The sequence below is a fragment of the Polypterus senegalus genome, chromosome 12, assembly GCF_016835505.1.
Source record: "Polypterus senegalus isolate Bchr_013 chromosome 12, ASM1683550v1, whole genome shotgun sequence".
NCBI lineage: Eukaryota > Metazoa > Chordata > Cladistia > Polypteriformes > Polypteridae > Polypterus > Polypterus senegalus.
The window spans coordinates 14,667,686-14,687,599 of record NC_053165.1 but is presented as its reverse complement, the minus strand read 5'-3'; the positions used below and the strand labels follow the sequence as shown (position 1 = coordinate 14,687,599).

Sequence of the window (19,914 nt, the reverse complement as noted above, 5' to 3'; positions counted from 1 at the left end):
CTAGTGAAAGTCACAAATTGGAATGGAAAGCATCTCCATTTTGAGATTGAACTACAGAGAGTTCTATCTATCTATCTATCTATCTATCTATCTATCTATCTATCTATCTATCTATCTATCTATCTATCTCACTTATCCTGCCTACTATACTAAAATCTATCTATTGTAAAAGAAGCACAGACTCAAGCATCAAGGGTTGGGGTTTTGAGCCCCGTATGCTGTAACAAAAATAGGTCTCTTCTTCAGACAGAAACATGAAATCATAAGACAAAATGGAAGGGTTTGAACGGACAATATGAAGGGGTAAACCGAAAATCAAATGTGATGGATGCTGGGAAGGCGTGGTGGCATATGGGAAATGCACGTCATCATTGTGGGACCAGAAGGAAGAAAGGAACCCAGAAGTGCAGTTCTTTGTTTAGTCCGGGTCGGTTTATGGCGGCAGTGTTTCATCTTTTCTATGGAAAAAGAGAGAGAGAGGTTAGTACGCTGCGTCCGTCCCCTGGCTGGGCTTATAGTGGTGCGCGTCGGGTCCTTCATCTGGTCCCAATGCACTTGTGTGTGACACTATCTATCTATCTATCTATCTATCTATCTATCTATCTATCTATCTATCTATCTATCTATCTATCTATCTATCTGTGAAGTATATAGTTCATTATCTATCTATCTATCTATCTATCTATCTATCTATCTATCTATCTATCTATACTAAAATCCATCTATCTATCTATCTATCTATCTATCTATCTATCTATCTATCTATCCGTCATACTATACTAAAATCTATCTATCTATCTATCTATCTATCTATCTATCTATCTATCTATCTATTGTATCCACAAGGGGCACAACTGAGCCAAAACCCCAAGACACAGTAAAGCCCAATACACTTTTAGGATAAAATAAAATAAATTTATTTATTCTCAGCATGTTTCTAAATCACTTTTCCAAAGATGAATCACCAAATAAACCAGGTCTTCCTCCTTTCTTCCTCCCGTTGAGTGTTGCCCACTGCCTCCCGACTCTAACTCCTTGATGTGAGCCAGCGGGCTTCCTTTTAAGTGGGACCTGGGAAATGCTTCCGGTACCACGCCATGTCTTCCTGAAAGCACTTTCAGGTTATAGAGAGAGTAAGAAGATCCTTCCCTGACAGCACCCTCTGTCAACACTGAGGGACCCTGACAGGCTACCACCCTGTGGGTGTCCCGACTAGGCTGCTACCTGATGTATGGGGGATGGAACTGCTCCTCACTCTTGGCTTTCGCTGGTCGATCCACTGACATTATAGTGGCCAGGCACAAAGTTGCTTGTTCATCCTGTTGGTCAATCCATCTGTCATTCCACTCTGGCCTCCCACCAAGGTAAGAAATCATCCTCCTGTTCCCCTCTTACCCTATCTATCAATCAATTATATAGTGCCTGTCTATCTGTTATACAGTAAATGATACAACTTAATATCTATCTATCTATCTATCTATCTATCTATCTATCTATCTATCTATCTATCTATCTATCTATCTATCCATCCATCCATCCTGCCTACCATACTAAAATTATCTCTAGAAGATGTATACAGTAATTAATGAGACATCCCAGTAACTGAGAGCCACGATTTGACCACTTTGGCCTTCATTCTTTGCCTTTGTAGATGTTCATTCTTTCATTTAAGCGTCTCAGCAGATGTTGATGTGGGCTGTCCAGGGGTCGACTTAATGAATTAGGAGCCACCAGGGACCTCACTAGAAATCATCTTGTTGGCCAGCTTTTATCAAACTGACTCCGCATAAAGGAAGTTCTTGTTGGCAGCTTTTTTCACCGATCATTAAAAGTCACAGGATGCAGGATGACATTTGTGTGTGTCAGTAAAGCCATTAGGAAGTGCATAAGCATTTTCTGTAGGTATAGGGGAAGCCAGAGAGAAGCAAGGTGAAGCAACAAAATATTGTTAAGCTCTGAGAATTTCACTTCCTCCAGGCGTGTTCACAATTATTGTTCCACCTTTTTTCTAGAAGTGAGGCTAGATGGATGCTGGTAGTTCCCATGTACTTTACTGATTCCTATAACAAGCACGTCACCATTGGCAGCCACTTCTCTACATTTTTTCTGTGAACAAAAACAGATGTTCTCTTGTAAAAAAAAGCAGTTCTCCGAATGTACGTTGAGAAAGCATCTTTGGAAAAAACGCAAAAGAGAACAGTTATGGCTGTTCCAGAGACCCCTATAGCAATGCTGGAAATTTATGCCACTGAAGATAAGATGCTATCATGGTGGCCAGAAGAATTTTCAAATTGCAGAAGCGGGTTTTGGCCTGATAAGCAGGGCCTGTTGGTTGCGTCATTTCGGGAAGACTATTGGTTACCTAACCAGCAGACCTCTGACAGGCATTCCAGTTAGGCTGAAATGGAAGCCTTCTGGTGGGCTTCAAAGGACTGGGCACTGCAATGTGAATTTTGAAATGCTGGTGTCTGAAAAGGAAAAAATATTTAACAGACATGGACAATCGTTTCTCTTTGCATCAGCAAGCAAGGAGACTTAAAACCGGCCCATCATCCGTAATGCCAGAAATTGTCTGACCTGTGCTCATAAAACCGAAGGAGGTCCGCCTCATGGCTTATGCTCACTCTTTAAAACCGATACAGTGCATTTCTCCAAGCTTACTAAATAAATGAAACTGATCCTCACTCATCAAGCGTCCTTTACCACAATTTGTCACTTCAGTCCTATATTTTTCAACAAACAACCCATGAAACAAAAGAAGATTGTATTTCCCCTGAAATCTTAAAGATTATTTACCTTAGGAAATGTGATCAGCCCGCTGAAATAATCAAGGACTTCCGCAAGCCTGGATACACTTTAGGTTTTATAAAGCATGTTACTTGCAAAGCATTGCTGGTGGTAAATCATGAGGCGAAAAATGGAGTTAGCGTTGATGTCAGCAATAGCATTGAGGGGGCTGCAGCTGTAGACACCTGGCAGTGATGATCAGACCACTAGCCTTGTGTCATCGTGGGCCGACCACGCCTGCCATGTCAGTTATCTGATAATGTTATTTAGTAGTACACTGCAACTGTGACATGAAACATTAGTGGATATACTGAAGTATTTGTCTAATAAGATGTAAATTAGTGATACTGAAATTTGTATCATAAATATGTTAATGTAATAATATCAATATACAGGGTGGTCCAGATCTATGCAGATCCAGATCCTCTGGGTGACTTTGATTTATGCGGGGACGATTCCAGTTCGGCATGAAGACAATTCTTCATGTCGTTAGTTTGCATACTTCTCGATGGTCCAGGATTTTTCAGGTGATTTTCTATATAATAAACTTAATAAGATATAGCATAATAAAAATTGCATAATTAGATCTGGACCACCCTATACATCTCTGAAGATATTTAATGTTTGCATACCAATACTGAAATATGATTGTAACTAACTGTGCTACCTGTATAAGACAGGTTGTAATTTAATGTAATCAATGTAGACCTCAGCATTAATATTTGTAGTGCACCATCTGTTGGAATGTATTTTGAAACGTATATAGTAATCAGATGCATTGCATTTGTCATTCTAACAGTTGGCGCCTCACAAGCGTTTAAACTAATGAAAGGTGTTAGTACAAATGCTTGTGAGGTGCCATCTGTTGGAATAACAAATACAATGCATTTATTACTACAAATGTTTGTGATGTCTGCAGTGGGCTTTCACCCTGCCTGGGGTTTGTTTCCTGCCTTGCGCCCTTTGTTGGCTGGGATTGGCTCCAGCAGACCCCTGTGACCCTGTAGTTTGGATATAGCGGGTTGGATAATGGATGGATGGATGGATGTTTGTGATGTGCCATTTGTTAAAATGACAAATGCAATGTACTGATTGCTGAAAATGCTGGTAATGCACCATCTGTTGGAATGAGAAATGCAGTGCATTTATTGCTGCAAATGCTTGTAATGCACCAATTGTTGGAATGTATTTTGTAGTATAAGTAGTAATAAAATGCATTGCATTTGTCATTCCAACAGATGCCACATCACAGCAATAAAATGTATTGCTACAAATGTTTGTGCAGCACCGTCTGTTGGAAAGATAAATAGAATGCATTTTAATGCAATTGTTTATATTGCACCTTCTGTTGGAATGACAAATGCAGTGTCTTTATTACTCCAAATGCTTGTGTTGAGCCTTCTGTTAGAATAAGAAACGGTGTACCAACAGTTTGGGAAACTTTTGGGAGCACAAGAAGTGGTACATGCAGCAGTGACCACCAATATTCAGCAGTGCAATCCTGCAGACCAAGTATATGATTAACTTAAATAACTTCCCATTTCAAAGTCATCCATCCTTTTTAAAGACCCCTTAATTGGGTCCCAGGACATATGCAATCAGTGGCATTACCAGGGGTGGGCATTTGGATTTGCAGGAACAGGAACTAAATGCCAAATTAAGCTAAAACTTTACTTCTGCCTACTTTGTATTGGGTGGTCGGATGACTCTTTCGGATGGGTGCTGCCCAGTCACTGCCATAGCCTTCCCACCCTTAACCTGGAGTGAACGTGGACCAGCAATAGATGGGCTGCCGCTTTCATTCAGACATATTGATTGCAGGTGCTGCCATTGGCATATCCAGAGCCCCTCACCTCACGTTTAGTGTTATCTGTGGACAGAACTGATCGACAATAAGTGGACACAAATAACAATTGATTCCCTAGCTGTGTGTAATAAGCCAATCAAACCTAAGCCTCTCCAGGAATTCAGTGATAACTTTGAGGATAAGGCTGTATATCTAGAAATGATTGCTCGATTAAACATTATAAGAGGGTGTTGTCATTGATCAGCTGAATATACAGTAGATAAAAGTAAAACATCCCATACACCCCATTCACTTCTTATTCTTGCATTGCTTTTGATTGCTCACATTTACTACATATTACATTTTCTCATGAATACCCCCACTGCAGGAGTGACTGTTAGTTGTGGGGTATGACAGACTTGCCAATCACAGTCACTGATCTTGTCACCCCACCATGACAAATAACACGACTGAAAATCGCCACCCAGGTCACATGTACTGACCGAGCACCGATCATCCAGCACGCCCCTTTAATGACAGCCTGATGAGGGTTAACAGCTGCATCAAGTTCCGCCGCAGTCTCTGCCCTTCATTTATTTTCTCCATGTTATGGTATGCTGCGGTGGGCTGGCACCCTGCCCGGGGTTTGTTTCCTACCTTGCGCCCCGTGTTGGCTGAGATTGGCTCCAACAGACCCTCGTGACCCTGTAGATGGGATATAGCAGGTTGGATAATGGATGGATGGATAGATGTTAGGGTATGTAAAATATGAGACATCAGACAGACGAGCCTCTCTTCTGTTTGAGATCTTTAAAACTTGCGTGTTTTTTTATTCCTTGTCACTACATTCTGTGCATGGTACTTCTGTCTAAACGTTCGTTGGTTCCGAACTTTCACGCACAAAAAGCCCACCCCCTCCAACCAAAGGGTTTATTCTAGCCAGTCGCAGACTTGTCCGTCTCAATCGACGGGTATATCATATTAGATGATTAACTTCACAGGAGCCCCCCGACGATCGACTAAGATTATGTAAATGAAGTCTGCAAGTGAAATGTCTAATGCAACATAGTCTTTAGGTAACCTTCTGAGGGTCACACAGCAAGTCGATCTTAAGGCCATGTCGCATTAAACATATTTTCCCAGCAATTTTCAGTCATCGACTTCCTTTACCTAATCTTAGCGAGTCAGAGGCCGTCATAACACGCTTCTGTGACCGCCATGTCATGTAGTTTAACATACCCGGCAATGCAGTCCTAACCGGTCCGCGACCCGTCACAAGAAAATCAAACATTTTGTCCTCGGTCTGTGTGTGCGAGAGTGCAAGACGAGTGTTGATCGGCGAAATTCGCCCAAGTGTTTTTGTCACGAATATGCTGAGTGTTGCATGTGCCTTGCCGTTGGTCCAACCTAAAATATAAGCTTCATGTTGTATCAGGAAGAGGGGTTATAATTGGAGGAGGGCAGCTCAAAAAAAAACAGCGCAGACGCAGGGACTACAATTCCCATCAGTCAGCTCAAACACTCCAGGACCCAAAGCAGCAGGTACGTGCAGCATTTTCCTCACAATTAAATTGGGTAACTTCTTAATTACTTAGTAGTGTTATTTACCCCCCACACCACCACCATTTATTTATACCCAGGCAATGCTGGAGTACTTTGGGCCAGGGGTTTCCTTAAATAAAACCTCACTTTAAAAGTTTAAAATGAAGAAAGAACACCCAAAGGTTAAAAAAACAGAAAAAAGCATTTGGTTTATTTTTAAGAAATAGAAAATTGTGAATTTTGTTTTAAAAAAATAAAATACAACAGCTTCTATATACAAGCAGACATGAACATGACACCAAATACTGTAGGCGGAACTGAAATACGCTCAGATGTATCCAATAATGTCGTTACATATGATGGGCTGCCTGCTACCAGTCTTCATGAGTGCTGTGAACTGATAAAAGTCACTTCCCATTTCATGGAGTCCTGTGTGGGACTGGTGAAAGTATGACGACCTCAGCTGAAAGCCGATTGGGCAGGAGAAGCGTTTTGTACCTCCTGGCCTGTTGACATGTCCGTTGTCCATCTGTTTGCCCCGTATGTCTGCCAATCGGGACATTCCAGTCAGTTTACGTCGCACGTTAAGCAACAGGTCCTTCGCCAGGCGTCGGCTTGGGTTTGGCTTCAGTTCTGTTGGCTCGGGACAATCTGGCAAGTCCATCCAGTTTTCAATTAAGTCTGCAAAGCTGTTGTCCCCCAGGACTAAAGGCTGCCTGTTGCGACCTCTTGTAAGTAAAGAGGTAGTCCAGTCTTCGGGATCGCTTGCCTCAAAAGAGGTCCAACGTTCTATACAAGCATCTGAGGTAGATTTTGGCCTTATTCTACCACTTGGTGCCCGGTTGGTGCGTAAACAAGCTCCTGAGGAAACTCGGATGTTCCGGCTCCTCCTGAGCACCACAACATCGTCTTGCCAAGAGGCTTCAGAATAACCAGAGTCAAACTCCAAGCTCTTTTCACTGTTGGGCGAGTCCTTAGTCAGGCGCTCATTCTCTTCCTCCTGCGTTGTAGCCAAGCAGCAAGCCGAATCATAAGTGCTGGATTCAGACGTGTCCGAGGTGCGAAGTCGGGCGAGTCGTTCTCTCTGCAGAACCCTCTGTTGGCAGCCCCTCGTGGATACGGACACGGCGCTTGGTTTGGCTGAGGCCCGGCAGCCCCCTCTCATCTGCTTCAGATCCTGAAGGGTCTTCATCATGCACTGCATCTGTTCCCGCAGGCAGTCCCTGGACTCTCGCACACAGAGCTGGAATGAAAAGAAATATATAATTGTGAGGCCCCCATTAAAAGAATGGTAAAATACAGTAATTACAAAACACCATGAATATTGCTAAAATACAGTAAGACCATTCTTTTAAATAGATAGATAGATAAGAAAGGCTCTATATGACAGATATTTATAGTATAGTCGGTAGGATTAGATAGATAGATAGATGAGAAAGGCACTGTATGGTAGATATTTATAATATAGTTGGCAGGATTGGATAGATAGATATAGTATAATAGGCAGGATTGAACAGATAGACAGATATAGTATAGTAGGCAGGATTGGATAGATAGATAGATAGATAGATAGATAGATAGATAGATCTTAATTTGTAACAAGTTTTTTACAGAAGCTCAATATTAAATAAGTAAATAATGTATTGTGTAATAAAACACTAAAGTTGGTGTGTGCCTGTTCCCTTAAAGTAATCTGATTGGTCAGTTTGGCTTTGGTGTGATTGGTCAGCTTGGCTTTACTGATGTTAACAAAAGAGAAAGCCCGAGTCTGAGACACACGAGAAGTAAAGACGCAGGAGGCATGCTGAGAGTCACCTTCCAACTCTGACATTCAAAGACAGGAAGCATAGAAGAGGACAGAAAGCAAGCAAGGCACCTCAAAGTGACAAAGAGTCTGAGATGTTAGCTTTACAGAAATGCAATACAGAGAAGTGGCGCAGAGCAAGAGAGGTGCAGACTCACAAGGATACAGAGTAACGGTGCTGAAGTTACGGATAGGATGAGAAATATCAAATATTTTTAAATATATTCTATTACTTGTCTTCAATAGGTCACGTGGCTACTATTATTATATTAACAGCCAACCCATCTCAAATATACACTAGAATGACTAACATGAATAATAAGAAAACCTCTGACTTGGTTGTCCCCGTCCCAATGAGGCATTATGCAGGCGTATTACTGTTGTTATAAAGAAGCCCCCACTGCATTTCTTGACACACTTCTGAATAATTTGTTGTTCCTCAGTGTTGGTGTGTCAGAGAGAGCACGTGCAGCATTGTTCATTATGGCACTCAGCTTTGTTTTATTTCTCAGCTCTCCTACTACCTCCAGCAGGTCCAGAGTGCTTCCCATAACTGAGCCTAGTCTTTTAATTAGCTTGTTAATTCGGTGGGCCTCTCCTGAAGTGATGTTACCAGCCCAGCACACCACATTGGCCATCACAGAGTTGTACAGTAGAAGATGTGAAGGATGTCACCACTCACATTAAAAGAACATAATCTCATAAGGAAATAGAGTCTGCTCTCCCCCCTGTCATTGATGTGGATCCCCAGGCACTTGTAGGAGTGGACCACCTCTAATCCACTTCTTGAATAATGACCGGACATAAAGGCTCTTTGGTGTGGTGAAAGTCAATAAGTAGTTTCTTGATTTGGCTGATGTTAAGATGCAGATCATTCTTTCTGCACCAAGAAGCAAAGTTCTCCACCTGACTCCTCTTCTCTTTCCCATCCCTCTTATTGATGTACCCTATAAGTGCAGAATTGGCCACAAATTTCTGCAAGTGACATGGCGTGGTGTTCTATTTCTAGTCCGAGGTGTCGAGAGTGAAGAGTAAAGCAGACAGAACTGTTCCTTGTGGTGCTCCAGTGTTGCATCCGTCCACATCAGAGACACAGACCTTGATTCTCACAAACTACAAAATGTGCCCAACAGATAGTCTATTATCCAGGACACCATTGGCTCATTCACCTGCATATCCCTGAGCTGACCCCCTTAACGGGGATGACTGGATGGTATTGGAGGCGCTGGAGAAATCGCAAGACATCATCATCACAGTGCTGCTAACTTTGTCCCGCCTTGTGGAGCAGACAGATGCTTGCATCTTCGCCTCCAGTCTTTGTCTGATAGGCAAACGGCACTGAGTTCAGTCTACCGCAAAGGGACTCGTACAGTCGAGGACCAGCCTCTCAAAGGTCTTCATGACGTGAGACGCAAATGCCACCGGTCTGTAGTCATGAGCTGAATTGGTGATTGCCATTTTTTGGAACTGGAGCAATGCAGGATGTTTTCCACAGCAGCAGAACTTTTTGCTGCATTAATGACCGACTGAAAAGGTGACAGAAGACACCAAAATGTTGGCCAGCACAGTTTTTAAGAACTCGAGGACTCCCTCCATCTGGTTCCGCAGCTCTTCCTGTGTGTATCCTCCTCAGTTGTCTCCTCCCTTGCTCTTTACTTAGGGACAGCCCATGGTGATGGTCAGAGGTGGACATGTCACTGGCCATTCTGGTTAAAGTGGTATAACTGTTAATGTGGTAGGGATGGTGTCATTACTGGTCATTGGAAGAAGGTGGCAATGGGAGGGAAAAATCAATTGAATACAGAATGGCTTTCCAAAATACCAACAGGGAAATGTAGGCCAGCTTGCAATTCACAGGGTTGGCAGTTAAACACTCCGAGGAGAGTAGCGCCGTTATGGAAAACATAATTAAAAATAGACGCACGCCTAGATCGGGTGAAGTAATGAAATAAATAAAAGTAGCGCTGCACTCGCACAACACGTCTGTCAGAGCCCAACGGAAACGGCAGCCTTGAATTGAAGGTCAGGTTTCCCTTTCCTCCTCCTCCTCCGCCTGCTTTTCCTTTGAGGCCTTTCTTCGTTAATATATATGATTTTTTTTTTTAATTAAAATGAAACCTGCTTTATAGAAATTGTATATGGGCCAGTCGGAGCCTGCTAAGTAGTTTACATGACTAAGGCTCATTTCACGCGACACCGAAACGTTTAAACAATTACCGAATACTAACGTTAGCCTTACTGTTCTGAAGCAAACAGACATTCTTACTACTTTTAAATCGCACAATCCTATATATTTTTCACAAAAAAAAAGTAATAAAACAGCATTTTATCTGCCCATACTGGTCTCTTTTTATCCTTAGCCAGACTAAAAGAAACCTCTGAATAAGAGGCCTCTCCTGTTTTCCCAGGGCAGGCACAGACTTGCGGCAGGGAGTTACGCTGCCTTGTACTTTCGATGTCATTTCAGAAAGTATTCTCGGCCTCTGGGAAAAAAATAAAATCTCTTCCAAGTTAACTGAAAGGCTGCCCAGTTGTACAAACTCTGATTAGAGGGCTGGGCTCAGCACACCTTGTAACGTCTCCTGAGGTTTAAACCCGTGCATTGCTCTCTCGTCCAGTGCTGCTTCTCTGTAACACATGGCACTGATTTAAGAATTTGGCACAACCCGCCTCTTGACGTGTGGAGATATTTAAGTTCCATCACAGAGGCCATGTTGCTCCACTCTGGTCTGGGTTCCATGTCTAGTGTACCTCTTAGAGCGTCTCACAATTTCAGTCCAGTACTCAGAGGCAACAATACACTCATCTGGCCCTAGTTCTTCATGAACGCCTATCCCTGAAGACATGACGTGGTCCAGAAAAGCCTCATAACATCTCCCGATATATAAGCACAGTGCAATGATGCTCCCTTCCGTTTTCAGTTCTAGGTCCAGCATGCCTAGTAATGTCTCCCAAATTATTATAAACCACAGTCTAAGGTTCCAAATTGCAGCCCCATTTCTATAGGTCCAGCACACCTAACAAAGCTTCCTGATGTTTATGCCTAGCGTCAGACACTACCATGCACCAGACATGTCCCTGGTAAAAAAAAAAGGTTTGGTCCACAACACCACAAAATGTCATCTTTATTCACACCCAGTCCCAGAAAGAAACCCAACCTGGTGAAACAATTTGGTCTAACAAGCCTCATAATGTCCTCTGTTATTTAACTGCTATAATTACTCCTACCATAGCTCTCGGCCCAACATGCCTAATAGTGCCTCCCAGTATTTAAAACACTCTCTCCAGGATTTAAAACTGTAATCCCGGCCTAGCTTCAACACACTTCCTGATATCTGACCCCAGTACCAGAGGGTATGTTGCACCTGTCTGGTCTCAGCTTCTAAACATCATGCATTCGTGATTAAAAAAGACTTGGGCCAACATGCCCACAATGGCTTCTGATGCAGAAGCCAAGTCCCAGATGCTACACTGCACCCATCCATCTCAGTTGTTTTGTGAGATATATCTCCATTGATGGGATTTGGTGCAACGGGCCTTATAAGGACTTTTGAGTCCCCAAATGCTACACAGCAATCATCTAGTCTCAGTTCCATACAAGATGTACCTCAATGATCTGGTCTAATACACCCAATAACATCTCCTGATACGTAAACCCAGTTGCAGACCTTCTATTTTTACCATCCATTCTCAGTTCCATGCAAGATGTACCTCAATGATTTGATCCAACACACTTAATAACTTCCCCTGATACTTAAACCCAGTCACATACCCTATCTTGCTACCATCCAGGCTCAGTTCCATTCATGATCTACCTCAATGATTTGCTCCAAGACACCCAACAACATCTCCTGGTGTTTAATCCCAGTCTCAGACCCTATATTGCTACCATCCATTCCCAGTTCCATTCCAGATCTACCTCTGGGATTTGGTCTAACACACCTGATAACTTCTCCTGATATTTAAATCCAGTCTCAGATCCTATCTTTCTGCCATTCAGTCCCAGTTCCATAGAAGATCTACCTCAATAATTTGGTCCAACACACCCAATAACGTCTCCTCATACTTATACCCAGTTGCAGACCCTGTCTGGCTAACATCCAATCCCAGTTCCATACAAGATCGACCTGAATGATTTGGTCTAATACTCCCAATAACCTCTGCTGATACTTAAACCCGGTTGTAAACCCTATATTGCTGCCATCCAGCCCAATTTCCATAGAAGATCTACCTGAATGATGTGTTCCAGCACACCTGATAACATCTCCTGATTTTTCAGCCCAGTCACAGACACTATGTTGCTGCCATCCAGTCCCACATCTAGGCCACACAAGCTCCATAATGCCTCAAGATATATAAAGTTTAGTTCAACATGCCAGACTATACCCAACCAGTTCCAGTTCTATACAAGACCTACTTCACATTAAATATCTTGAGCTAAAGCAAACCCATAGCATCTCCTGATATTCAAAACCCAGTGCAAGACACCATATTGCTACTGTCTGGTCCTAATTATGGCCAAATGTGACTCATGATGTCTCCTAATAAGCCCAGTCCAATTTCACATGCCAACCTGCTTCCAACCTATCCCTTCTTATAGATCTAGCATGGCACAAGAGCAAAGTCCCCATGGCCTAAATGCACCCGTCCATTTCTTGGATTAACGTAACATGGTCCAATGTCTCAATGCATCCCACTGTCTCCTGACGTCCAAGCCCCGTCCCAAATGCTGAATTTCCCCATCCAGCCCCAGGTGCACACAAGATTGATCACTTATGAAGGATTTGGTTCGTCATACCTCACAAAATCTTTTAACATCTAACAAGTAATCCAAGCGGCTGAGACGCTCCCCTCTGCTCCCAGTTCATGGTCTACCACGCCTCACATTGTCTCCTTATGGTTTAAAAGCCTCATCACCGGACTCTGCCAATCACCCTTCACATATTCAGCCATTAACTACAAGTTGGTATCTGTTGCTGACAGACAGCAGTGATTACAATCATCCGGTGACTTTTAGGGTGTAACGTCGGGAAGGTTCCTCCAGGATCCACCTGGGCAGCAAAACCCAATCAATTCAAACTTGCAGGAAACCATGAAGACCACTTCCTTGGTGGTGAGTCACAGGGTTGCGTGAGGAGAGAGGCAGAATCTGTGCCACTTAAGCCAGCCGTAGTGATTCACGAGGCTGCAGGTTGTTTTTATAGTTCAAAACTTGGCAGCTTCTGGCCATAAGACGCGATCACGTGAGCAGGCTGCCGTTTGAAATCTTGTGGCACAGCCCAGGGTACTGCTGCCCGGTTGGGGGTGGGTGCAGCTACTGGACATCTCGCTTATCACTTTTTTTTTTTTTTTTTGAACAATTATCAGAGGAGTAGAAGTTGTTGACTTTATTTTTTTTTCCCCACATTTCCCAGAATGCTGTCATCCCGAGGAATTTCCTTTCGGTTAATGACACATGTGTGTTTTAAATTGTGTTTTCAGTGACTAACTAATAGCGGGGTTAGGAAAAAAAAAGAAAGAAAGCCCTGGAAATGCAAATTAGAAAGGAACATCTGGTGCGCGTTTGAAAAAATAATCAGCTTCACGTTTATTCTGGGGGTCTGCATTTGCTAAAATCAATAATTGTTCCTCTCTCTCTTAAAAGTTAAAAGAGCCTGGTAAGCTGTATGTATGTGTATGTATGCGTGTGTGTGTGTCTGTGTGCTTTTCCGAAAATTCTTCCATCTTCACCACCAAGCATAAATTAGGCCAGTCTGTCAAAAAATATTATAAATTGGCAGCTAAAAGCCAGCAGCATGACAAACTGAGGGTGGACAGTACAGCGAGACCTAAGCATGCATGAAGTCTGGAAAGCTCCCTAAATCACTGTGGCACATGAGCGTTTACCCATGAGAAGGGGTGGGGGGGTACATGGAGAATATTTGAACGTGAGCTGGATGGCACTGTTATAACAGCTGAAACAAATACAACAATTTGGCTCCGAAAGGTGGTCCCTCTGAGATGGGGTGGTCGGTGGGGGAGTGAGAAGCGACAGGCCGACACTGATCTCTTACGCCTTTAGTGGCGACCTGAAGGTAATCTAAGCAAAGACCTGGAAGAATTCAAAATGACAGCACATTTTCTTCACCCAGTTGTGCTTCTTACGCTTTGCGTAGATCGGATGAAGAAACATTTCCTGAGGAAGCCGTTAGCACCGCACTCAGTCAATTCTGTGTAGATGACTGCTTAAAGTCGGTGGCAACAGAAGAACAAGCTGTAAAGCTTTAGAGAGAGCCTACACCCAAGTAAATATTCTTTTATATAGCGACTTCCAGACCGCGAATCTTCACCATGAATGGAGCAGCCAATCACAACGCTGAATCCACAGACCAAAAACGTGTAAGCCGACCTACCGTGAGGACAACCTATAGAAACCCAAAAATGAGAGTGTTATAGACATTAAACAATTTGGAGTATTCCCTAACAGCATCGCAAGACTTTCTCCCTTGTAATTTTCATCTCCTCCATTGCTGTAGTTTAATGAACTGGACAGATGTTGTCCGTATCTGTTTATGTTCTTCAGATGCTACGTTGTTTGCTGTATGTTTTTACCAGATCTGCATTTCTATGTGCTAATTCTGTATTTCGTAATTAGGATCATCCATTCTTGCCTTTGTCCTCAGAATCTGCCACAGCATTCTGGGCCTACACCCGTTGCTATACAAAAACGCATTGTCATCTGTAATTGTAAGACATTCTGATGAATGTCAGCCCACTGTCTGTGTTTTGTAGGACAGACTGTCTGCTCACCACTGCTGGTTATGGACAAGCAAAGCTTCCAAACCCACCTTTCCTATGACAGGAAGACAAAATCAGTGGCATCACATACACAACAAAGGAACCCACACTTGCATGGCACACCCGTTGATCGCAAGGTCATGGTAGCCACGTTAGGGTCGCCATTTAAACGCACACGCAGAAAAATGGCCACAGACACAGGGAGAACATGCAGACTTCATGGGGATTCAAATACCCGAGTGCTCTGGAGGTGCCAGCTCATGATGGTATGTGGCGTTACAAATGATGTTGTTTCATCAGGGTTTTGTTACAGAGTTTGGTATTTTTATTCCTATTTCTCTGTTTCTCAGCCCTACTTCACACTTTTGTGTTTTCTGTATTTATATTTAATGTTACACTTAATGTTTGATTGTTTATTTGGTCTTTTCCTGTGCTTTTTTTTCATTAGATCCAATGGAAAATGTTTGAAGCATTTTGAATTATTAAAAATTATATATGTGTTATTATTAATGACTGTCAGCTTACCCTCTGTGGAACATTCAGGAACTGATTTTATAATGCGATTTCTGGAGTTTGCATGTTCTCCCCGTGTCCACATGGGTTTCTTCTGGCTGTTACAGCATCCTGCCACAGACCAAACACGTGCAGGTTAGATGTATTTTCATGTTAAACTGGCCCTGGTGTGTGTGTGTGTTTAGCCTGTGCTGTACGGGACCCTGTCCACATGTTGGTCCTACTTTGTGCCCGGTGTTTGCTCAGATAGGCTTCAGCTCCCCTACTTCCCTACACAAGAAATGGTGGGTATGGAAGATGGGTGGATGGGTTTAATACTACAAATATCATGCCAGGACACTGGACAACTGTTGTATAGAAAGTCTGGACTGTTTAATAAAAGTGTGAACACCGGCAAGTGAAGTGACTTAATCAGGGTCACACCTGAACTCAGAGGCACAGAGCCAGCGTGCAACATGTGTGCAGCGTGATGCTGACAGTCCAAGAACTTAGTCACTGCATCATTGTCACAAAGACAATGGACATGACTTCACTCATTGATCTGCTCATTTAATTTAATTATCTACAAAGATAGACACAAAACACTGAGTTCAACAGATATATATTACACAATATATACATTTTATATATATCTTATTTATAATATGTACACAATTTAATACACAACAGATAGATAGATAGATAGGTTATGTGCACTCATGTAAATATATAATATGTAGTTTAAAGTGTATGTATATGTACATATTTAATTTGTTTACAGTAATAAAAATGTGCGTATGCATTTAAATTGATTGATGGATTGATAGATTATGTTCACACGCTTACTATATATACATATGTATATATACACACACAAACACACTCTTTCATTTTACTTTTTACAGTATATACCGTAAACAAATAATTATGTGTATATACACATAGATAGATAGATATTAATTTTAGTATAGTAGGCAGGATTAGATAGATAGATAGATAGATAGATAGATAGATAGATAGATAGATAGATAGATAGATATTAATTTTAGTATAGTAGGCAGGATTAGGTAGATAGATTGGTCTTTGCAGCCAGGATACATTATATGGATGGCTGCCTCACATCTTCATCTGGTTTGTTTATTTGTAACAATAGATAGATAGATAGATAGATAGATATAGATAGATAGATAGATAGATAGATATGTATCTAAAGTAAATATTTTATATAGTGCATAGTTTATAGTATATGTATATATTTAATGTTTTACAGTATGTACTGTAAAAAATACATAAATAATGTATACACTTGCAGTGTATATATATATATATATATGTATATATAAATGCATTCATTTTATTTTTACAATATATACTGTAGACTAATGATTCTGTGTATATATACACATAGATAGATTGATAGATTACGTTGGCACAAATATTACATATATTATACAGGAGTGGGAAAAGTAGCTTTATAGTTGTTTGTATGGAAAAAGCATTCAGGTTGTGATAATTACCATAGCTCTATTAACTTTATTAACTCAAAGAACATCACAATGGCACATAGGCACAATCTTGTAAGTTCTCAAATTACCTACAAGATATACAGTATACATTTCATGTGCTCACAACTGTAAAGCTACTTTTGCCCACTCCTGTGTATACTTTTCATTTTATTTTTACAGTATATACTGTTTACGCATAATTACGTGTATATACACAAAAGTAGGCAAAAGGCACTATATAAGATAGATAGATAATGTACACACGTACTATTTCTATATGTGCATATCATATATGCGCACACACACCCATATATTTAATGTGCTTATGTGTTTAGGAAATGCGGCTAATTCAAACTCTCCATCCATCCATCCATCCATCCTCTTAACCTGCTTATCCAGGGCAAGGTTGTGAGTAACACGAAGTGAAAACATTGCAGGACATGTCCAAGGTACCTGAAGGTCCAGTAGCCAGGGCATGTTAGAGCAGTTCACAGCTCCAAGCATTCATCAGAATTCATCAGCTATTCTCTCCAGTAGCCAATACACTGACCTGTCTATCACCCAGACCCAGGCTGTTACCAAGTGCCATCTACACTACTTAAGGTCCCATTTAGCTCCTTCCATGATTTCCAATTCTAAAGACCTGTTGATATTCAGCCACTAACAGCCTGTGAAAAATCCAGCCTCAGCCCAAAGGAAATGTGGCCAATTGATGCTTTGTTCTGCAGATGGACACATTCCAGTAACACCTTCTAACATCTGATGTTTTAAGGATACTGAAAAGGTGCATAGCCAGGCCTGCTTTGTCTGAAATGTTTTAACGTGTGCAGCTGCACTCGTTTTCTTACTGTATTTACATGCAGTCCTGATGAGGGCATAACTGTTGCAAAACAAAATGCTCTATAAGAATCTAAAAGAAGTCTTATTTGTATCGTTTTGATGAAAAGTATTAAACAAAGCAGTATTAGAACAAAATCATTTATAAAGTAAGGAGATTGATTATATGGAGTTTAAGAAAAATCTGAAAATGGCGTACAGACATTCATCTTCCATTTTTGTAACCATGTAATACCATGCAGAATTTCTGGAAGTCATTTCAGTAACGATGAATGAAAAGTAGGAGCCGATCATAGATGGAATGTCTCTTCATCACAGATAGATAGATAGATAGATATTTTAGTGTAGTAGGCAGGATTAGATAGATAGATAGATAGATAGATGATACTATATAATTAATAGATAGATAGATAGATAGATAGATAGATAAGCATGAAAGGCACTATATAATAAATAGATAAATAAATTGATAGATGAATAACGCATTTTAATTTTATCTTCAGCAGATTTATACCATTTCTGCTAAATAAAAAAAAATGTTTCTGTCTATCTGTGTGTTGAATGTAGCGCCTTTCATCCCTCCATTTTGCTCTTGTAACATGTAGAAACTGTGGCAAACTCCTTAACGAGCTAATTACAGTGCTTTACAGAACTAAGTCACACACCACTGTAATTAAATCAAACTGGAATGTGGAGCAGATGTGCTCCAGCGCTCAAACTCTGCAGAAACCTGAACTGAATATTTCGACTAAATGTCTTTTTTTCTCATTTTTATTAATCGCTGCACCATTTGCAGCTCACGTCCCCAAACCGATTCGCCCCCGCACCACGCGTCCCTATCGCACACGACATAGAAGCCGGACAGGACGGGGCGGTTCAGTAACTTATTTTTTAAGAACGGCTCGATTCAATAAAAAAAATGCGTTTCTGAAATATTTTAGATTTCAAATGTTTCTGTAAACTTCAAATTGTAAAACTAATGAAAGACAAATATAAAGGCAACGGCGCTAATTGACACTCATGGCTTATCTGGATGCGAAGTTAAACCGCCCTGAACGCCGTTGATAAGCGTTATTGCTCTGAGCTGCTCCGTTTAAACTTGCAATTCATTTATATGGGAGTAACCGAAATCGCATCGCCTCTTTCAATTCAGCAATTCGTTTCAAACTCCATAACTGAAATTTGTAATCAATCATCGTCAATTTAAGCATGAAATAGTCCACACAGATCTGTTCAACTTAGTTGTTGGAAACATTTCGCTGACAGAAATCTTCCGGGTTTCAACAGATTGTGCCCCCAATAGGACCTCGAATATCGTCCAAAGGTTCAGCTGCTTGGATTGTGTCAGCTGCGCCACCGTGCCGCTCCCGACACGAGTAGAGATACCATCAAACTGTCACAGTGTGCATCGGTGTTCATGCCTAGTGTCCCGTATGAGACATATCAAGTGACAGCGCTCCGGTTCTCCATAAACTGTAATGAATTTAACGATAGCACACCTATCTATAACGCGTGCAATAGATTGGTTCTTGCCTCGCGCCAAATTCTATCAGCATAAACCAGGGCTCACTTAAATGAAATAAATAAAAAGAAATGTTTAACGAAATTGAGCAAGTGCCAAAAAATATGTTGCATGTATATATTAAGCAGTTTCAGCCTTTAGCAAACGTGTAGCTAAAATTGGACTCCCACAATCGGACTGTTCAGTTCTTTCGGTCTGTGATTTGAATGGATATCTTTTAATTCTCTATAATCGTTACTCCGAGTGTAATAAATCGCAGAGCACATTATGGTCAACTTTCTGAACACGATCCAACATTATGCCATAGGATACCGCAATGTACATCTGAAAGCCATCATAAACATTCCTGACAGCTCCCGGTCTAAATTAGGCTGCGCCTATTCAGCACTCGGCATTTCAGTTCCCACAGTGTGTAAGCGCAGCTTGTACATTACTGAACACACTGCTATGAAACTTTCTAGTACTTGCAAAAATTACATCATTAATATAGAAAATGCTACATTTAAATTGAAAAGTTACATACTTTGTTACAAATAATTTAAATGTACTCACCATATCTGCCCAGTTTGCTGGCACCCTGAGATATCCAACTTTTTCCTGCACAGTATATAAGATTTAATTTGTTTCGATGCCAGGCTGAAAGAATGATCTTGGAAATGGTTTCCAGAAGACTGCTAGCTTGCTTTTCTTTTATGACAGGGGGTCTTTTGAGAGCATTTATTAAAACTCGTTGACGACTGTTTAAATAAGCCCCTGTGACTGTGACAGTCACCCACTCTCCTTCCCCACACCCGCGCAACTCTGGCAGCCCACTTTGGAGCGCAGCTGTGCTTATGACGCGCGCTCTCGGCCCCCGGAGGGA

General features: G+C 41.4%; 1 protein-coding gene across 2 annotated transcripts; it reads right to left on the bottom strand.

Moving 5' to 3' along the window:
* Window positions 1-6,306: 6,306 nt before the first annotated feature.
* On the bottom strand, window positions 6,307-19,875 carry LOC120540342 (PAK4-inhibitor inka2-like). 2 transcript variants are annotated; one of them, XM_039771014.1, is made up of 3 exons: window positions 19,605-19,875; window positions 15,222-15,320; window positions 6,307-7,358 (listed from the first exon to the last, which is right to left on the bottom strand). In XM_039771014.1, exon 3 carries the CDS (start codon window positions 7,317-7,319, stop codon window positions 6,444-6,446), a length of 876 nt encoding a protein of 291 aa, XP_039626948.1. In that variant the 5' UTR covers window positions 7,320-7,358; window positions 15,222-15,320; window positions 19,605-19,875; the 3' UTR covers window positions 6,307-6,443. The 2 variants fall into 2 exon arrangements, with proteins under 2 accessions (XP_039626948.1, XP_039626947.1); XM_039771013.1 differs by lacking the exon at window positions 15,222-15,320.
* Between the last annotated feature and the right edge of the window lie 39 nt (window positions 19,876-19,914).